The sequence below is a fragment of the Acinonyx jubatus genome, chromosome D1, assembly GCF_027475565.1.
Source record: "Acinonyx jubatus isolate Ajub_Pintada_27869175 chromosome D1, VMU_Ajub_asm_v1.0, whole genome shotgun sequence".
In the NCBI taxonomy this organism is placed as follows: Eukaryota; Metazoa; Chordata; class Mammalia; order Carnivora; family Felidae; genus Acinonyx; species Acinonyx jubatus.
The window spans coordinates 3,391,462-3,397,604 of NC_069390.1; the positions used below are offsets into that span (position 1 = coordinate 3,391,462).

Below are 6,143 nucleotides of genomic sequence, written 5' to 3' on the forward strand. Positions count from 1 at the left end.
CGAGGCTGCTCCAGAGCCCGTGCTCCTCCCCACTCATCACATGTACAGGGGTGCCGGGGGCACCCTGGTGACTCGCCACGCGCGGGACTGAGACGGGACGCGGCGGCAGAGCCGTGGAAAATTCCCCGTGCGGGAATCACAGGTCAAGGCCCCTATCAGCGCACCTGGTGTGGAGGGTCGGGGGCTCCTTCCAGGGCTGGGAGGCACGTAGGGGGGCACAGGGTGGATGTTAGGGTGTCTGGGCACTTGCACATTTCAGCGGCTCTGAGGGGACGGAGGACCTCTGAAGTCCGCCTGTCCTACAGGTAGGGGCACATTTTCCGGAAAACCTGCTGCCCAAAGCTACTCGTCAGCAAAGCCGCCGACAGTTACGGGCCGTGACGACGTCTATTACCCGCAGAACCCGCTCTGACACAGGCTCCAAGAGGCAGGTGCGCTGGCACGTCGGGCGCACGCTCGGCACACGACGCAGGGCCAGGCCGCGGTGGCACGGGCCCCAGACTGGCTCAGCCCCCTGGCAGCGCCCGAACCCGTGAACTGGTTAACGCCTGTGTTCCCGGCCAGGTGTCCGCGGTCTGCCGAGCGGGCCGCCTCGTCCAGCCTAAGGTCAAGGTGGCACGGAAGGACATCACGGGTGGCTTTCTCAAGGTCGTGGCCAGAAGGCCCGAACAAGGGACAGCCACGTGACTCTCTGGTGCCTCTCAGAGACAGGCGGGCCAGGGGCTGGCGAGAGGTGGCAAAAGCTCCCTTGCTGGCAGCTCCTGGAACTGTTATGAAGAGCGGCCATGCTGTTCCCAGTTCAGCCTCAGATAAGCCACAAGAGGTATTGAAACGGACCTGACGGGACTTTCGAGAACATGAGAAATGAGATCATCATCAGGGAGGGAAATTCTCTGTATTGTGCAGCTTCTCACTGTACAGGCACAGGCTTTAAGAGGATTACCTCCGAAGCATGAAGACTGCTCTTTACAATGACAGGATCCAGCTCCCTTACTAAAATCGGTTATCAGAACAGTGATTTTGATAGTCATGATTTTGAAGCCATAATACTTCTAAGAACTAACATCTGTAGAGCACGGACTCTGTACCAATCACCCCTGAGCACTTAACAGTGTTATTCCCGGCCGTCCTCATAAGCCTTGCTGTCCCTTGACACACGCAAGGGCCACGAGCCCACCAGCTTTCCCCACGCCACCTGTCCGGGTACACGGGTCTATGCTGACGGCCTCAAAGCCTCTGGCTGGCTCTGGGAGCAATAGAATGACCCTGTGGGCCCATGTGAACGCTGGAGCCTCACGGCCCCGGCTCAACTCCCTGCTTTCCCATGGCTGCCAACTGCCCGGCCGCTGGCCTCGGCACTGTCCCCCCACCCGTATGGTGACGACAGTGATAACGCTGACTTTTATGTCCCTCTGTGTGCTGGATGTGGATCCCAAACTTCCTCCCGCAGGGCCTCGTTTAATGGGACAACAGACTCCCCCTCTCTGGGGCGATCACGAGGAACGAATGAAAGCATCTGTACGCGCCCAAGTCCCGTCTGGCACAGAGCTAATGCTCAGTGAATGCCAGCTCTGATGGAGACGTCACTCTGAGCCTTGAGTGCTGGGTCCCTCGTCCCGGCTCACGGCTCGGACTTCACGGCACTGGCACGCGGAAGGCACGTGGTCAAGCTTGGCGGGGGAACCAAAGTTCGGGCTGTGCCGATGCCCCCAGGCCCCCGGGGAAGAGCCGCTGGGTCACCAGGGGACCCCCGAGGACGGCCTATCTGAGTCCCGTGACGTCAGGGACACGGTGCCGGTGCCGCCACCTCGACTGGTCTCGCTCTCGAGGCTCCGGGCCTGCTGATCGTCCTCGATGAGGTCGGCCACCAGGTTCAGCTGGCAGGCCCTGAGTGCCCTCACCAGGTGGGACACAGCCGGGTCCTCCTTGTGGATGTTCTTCCAGACTCTCAGCGACTCCCTCACCTGCTCTGTCAGATTGCGGGGATACTTCTCCTCGATGGCATCAATCATGGCGTCAGACACTCGAAGCTGGCGGGCCAGCCTTCTCCAGTCCTTGCCCACGTGATCACATATGATGTCGAACGCTGCACGCAGGTCTGTGGAAAGAACAAAACGATTTACCAGGAGTTGGGGAGCCCTTTAGAAGACAGGTAACCCTACCTTCTCAGTGGGCTCCTCAGGGCTAACCTAAGCGCTGGGTAGACAAGAGGTCCTCTCGTGCAGGCTGAAGGCTCAGGAGTGGAGGGGCCGGGGGAAGAACGTCCCGGAAAGCCCAAGGGTGGCCTCCAACCCTGTCCCAACCCCACTCCCAAACCGCTACTCAGGAGGTGCGGCCTGCCAAAGACGTGCTGGCTGGGGCGTCGTGGAAGGGGTCGTCGTGGAGCTAACTGCTCGGGACAGGGGAAGCGGAGGGAGGGCCTGTCGTGGGTTGAATGGTGGCCCCCGGGTCATGTCAAATCCCCAGAACTGTGAACGGTAATCTATTTGGAAAAGGGTCTTTGCAGACGTGATGCAGTTGAGGATCTTGGGAGATCATCCTGGATTTTCCAGGTAGGCCCCAAATCCAGTGACAGGAATCCTCGTAAGTACACAGAAGAGGGAGCCACGTGCCCACGGAGGCAGAGACTGGAGAGACGTGGCCATAAGCCAAAGAATGAATGTCCGCGGCCCCCAGAATCTGGAGAGGGGGAAGGACCTTGGAACCTCCGAGGAAGCCTGGCCCTACTGACACCTGGATTTCTGACTCCTGGCTCCCCTCTGGGAGGGAATCTGCTTCCCGCTATTCAAGGCCCCAAGTTGTGGTCGTGTGTATGTCAGCCGCGGGGGAACGGAGACAACCCAGTTCTTATTTTGGAAGCTGCCCGGACTGACCACCAGTCTTTGGTCCCTGGCTACCCTGTCCTCATCTGCTGAAAAGTCACTGCTTTTCAGAGACGAGCAAGCGGGGCCACTACAGGCCAGAGGCTGTTTCGGGAATGGAGGGTGAGCAGAGGAGGGACAAAACGCTGCTCGGAGGCCCCTGCGAATGTGTGTCTTTAGCTACGAGCCCTCAAGATGCTGGCAGCTCGTGCGTCGCCTCTTCCAGCCCCGGGAGGTGGGCGCTCCTGGTGCAGATGAGGAAACTGAGGCACAGGGAAGCCCAGTGATTTTCCTGAGGTCATACAGCTAGACTACAGCACAGCCAGACAGTGAAACCCTGATGGCCTCGTGCCAGGGTCCACTCCCAACCGCTAGGCTACACTGTCATCCTCGAAAGACGAAGAGTCACCCCGTGTCAACCCGCCCACCCACACCTGCTCACCTCTGGCGCGCTCTCCTGCAACATACATACAAACACGGACACACATAAATCTAAAATGTGATCACCTGTATTTTGGGGACTGCTTCTTAAATGTATCAGGTTAACGATCTCCTCCTCAACTGAATGTCCTTGGAAACCGACTTCTAATACCAACCGCGTACCCCAGGCCGCCTCAGTTGAGTCCTTGGTAGGTATTAGCAGTGCGTCTTAGGCAAGTCACTTAACGCGTCCCAGCACTGTCCTCTGGCTTGTAAGACCGGAATAGAACCAGACGGCAGTACCTAACTGCTGGGGCTACTGCGAAAATTAAGTACGTGAAGTGTCCGGGGCACTAAACCCCTGCCCAAGAGCCATTTTCCGGCGCTCACACGGCGGTAAAGGGTCAGCTGGGGCATTCCCAGAGGCAGAATGAAACCAAAAGCAGCGGGGCAGGTTCCCCTGGCTCCTGACCCCCCTCTCTGTCCACTCCTCTCTACCCAGAGGAGGTAGGCAACACCCTTTCCTTAACCGGAGTCCCTTCCAATTAACTCGGAAGAATCGGGGTGTGTATGTGTTCACGTTTTGCAAACCAGACACAGTACGTTAGCTTTTGGGATTTGGGCTCTCCCATCTGCGAACTGGGCGTTTCGCCCCACCCCCACTCCCCCAGGACCGGTTACCCGCCTCCGAGCCCCCCGGCCCCCGCGCCCACCTCGCTCCTCCGACGAGACCTCGGCCGCCGCGCCCGCCTCGAAGCTGTCCAGGCGCCCCAGCAGGTCCTGGCGCCGCAGGGAGGCGAGCAGCTCGCGCAGCAGCCCGGTGCGCTCGCGGTCCAGCTCGTTCTGCTCGAGCAGCACGGAGAAGAGGTCGAGGCCGCACTGCACGCGCTCCAGCTTCCTCTTGCCCACTCGGCTCTGGCACAAGAACTTGAGCTCGGTCAGCTCGCTGCTCGACAGGCCGGCCGACACCGAGTGCAGCAGCACCAGGAACGGGTCCATGGCGGCGGGCCACGGCGGGGCCCGGCCCAGCCCAGCCCGGCCTTCCGCGCAGCGCCCCGCTCCGCCCCGCGGCCCTCTCGGCGGCCCCGCGGCCCCACCGCTCCCGGATTCCCCCTGACGCGCCCAGCGCCGCGGGCCCCACCACCGGAAGTCCACGCCAGAGGCCACTTCCCCGATATCTCGCGAGAACCCCGGGACCCACGCATGCGCCCCGGGCCCTACCGTAGCCATTTCCGCCCGGAGGGCGCCCGGCCGCCGCCAGGGGGCGCCCCTGGAGAACGGGCGGCGCCGGGCCGGGAGGGCGTCTGCGCCTGCGCGCTGCGGCCGTTCTCCCGACGCGTGGGGTCCGGGGGGCGGTTCCCGGACCTGAGCGAGGGCGGGGAAGGTAGGCCCGCGTTTCCCGGGCGGTGTTGGCGCTGCAGATGCCGATAATACACGCATTTATCGTCAATGTTTGCGAAAGTGCAAGTCAGAACGGGTCCTTCGGAGCGCCCTGTGGGTCGCGTTCGAAATAGAGGTTTATTGAAGCGCTAACGTTGGATGTCGTTAATATTTGAAAGCTTCGGTCATGTATGCTTTTTAATGTTTCTAGTACTTATGGAAAGCCTACTGTACGCCAGGCAGTAGGTGCCGGGGACACATTTGGGAACAAAGAGTAGAAGTGCCCCTCTGCCTGGAGTTAAGTCCTTAGTTCTCAAGCTGACAGAATCCAGATAAGAAAGTCGTGCAGTATGCCAGAAGTTAATGAGCGCCGGGACAAAGAGGATAAGGGGATGGGGAGTGCCGAGGTGGGGACATGATTAGAGGGGGCGGTCAGGACAGGCTTGCAGGTGCGGGCGCAGGTGCAGGTGCAGGTGCGGGGCCAGAGGCAGGTGTGGGGGAAAGAGTGCAGGCGGGGGCAGGTGAAGGTGCAGGTTCTAGGAGCAGCTGGGAGACCCGTGGGTCTGGAGCAGAGCGGGGTGGGGCGGGGTGGGGGGGGATGCATGGGGTGCCGGAGAGGGGAGGGGCAGACTAGGAGGGGGCCTCAAGGGCCAGGTGCAGACCAGGCTTTACTGTCCCTGAGATGGAGCCGCAGCAGTGTGAGCAGAGGAGTGAGGCCATCCGAGTTACCTTAAAAAAAAAATAAAAAATAAAGGAGTGGGGCGGGGCGGGGGGGGTGGGGCCGGGTGGCTCAGTCGTTAACAATCCAACACTTGATTTTGGCTCAGGTCAGGAGCTCACCTTTGGTGAGATAGAGTCCCCCCCCCCCCTCCCGCCCCCGCCAGGAACCGGCTTGGGATGCTCTGTCTCTCTCAGATCTCTCTCTACCCCTCCCCTGGCTTGCTCTCTCTCTCTCTCTCGCTCTTGCTCTCGCTCTCTCTCCCTCTCTCAACTAACTAAATAAGCATTTAAAATATATACGTATATTTAATGGAGACCATTCACAACCCACACAACTCACAGTTTAAAGAGTACATTATAGTATAGTCCTACGGTTGTGCAAACCTCACCATTAGCTACTTCTAGAACATTTTCATCGGTCCCGGTAGAAACCTGCTACCCATTAGCAAACACTTCCTTTCCCTCCTCCTCCCCTCAGCCCCTGATAGCCACTCCTTTATTTTCTGCGTTTTTGGATTTGGCTGTTCTGGACATTTCATAGAAATGGGACCATACACTAGGTGGCCTTTTCTGCCTGCTGTCTTTCACTGAACAAAGTGTTTTCAAGGTCCATCCATGTTGTAGCAGGTGACAGTGCTTCATTCTTTTTTAATGGGTCAATAGTCCATTGTGTGGATAGACCACATTTGTATATCCCGTCATCAGCTCACGGACATTTCGATTCTTTCCACTGTGAAACAATATTCAACTGAGTAAATTTGA

The 6,143-nt window shown here is 59.2% G+C and overlaps 1 protein-coding gene across 1 annotated transcript; it reads right to left on the reverse strand.

Moving 5' to 3' along the window:
- Positions 1-876: 876 nt before the first annotated feature.
- FADD (Fas associated via death domain) lies at positions 877-4,443 on the reverse strand. The gene is made up of 2 exons (XM_027045807.2): positions 3,995-4,443; positions 877-2,098 (listed from the first exon to the last, which is right to left on the reverse strand). The coding sequence occupies exons 1-2, from the start codon at positions 4,278-4,280 to the stop codon at positions 1,737-1,739; spliced, it is 648 nt and encodes a 215-aa protein (XP_026901608.1). The 5' UTR covers positions 4,281-4,443; the 3' UTR covers positions 877-1,736.
- Between the last annotated feature and the right edge of the window lie 1,700 nt (positions 4,444-6,143).

Bases quoted from the DNA above. Each gene is read 5' to 3' on its own strand.
- FADD (XM_027045807.2), bottom strand. From the start codon at position 4,280: ATGGACCCGTTCCTGGTGCTGCTGCACTCGGTGTCGGCCGGCCTGTCG. The intron at 2,099-3,994 runs GTGGGCGCGGGG...TTCTTTCCACAG, and splicing joins GGTCTCGTCGGAGGAGCGAG to ACCTGCGTGCAGCGTTCGAC.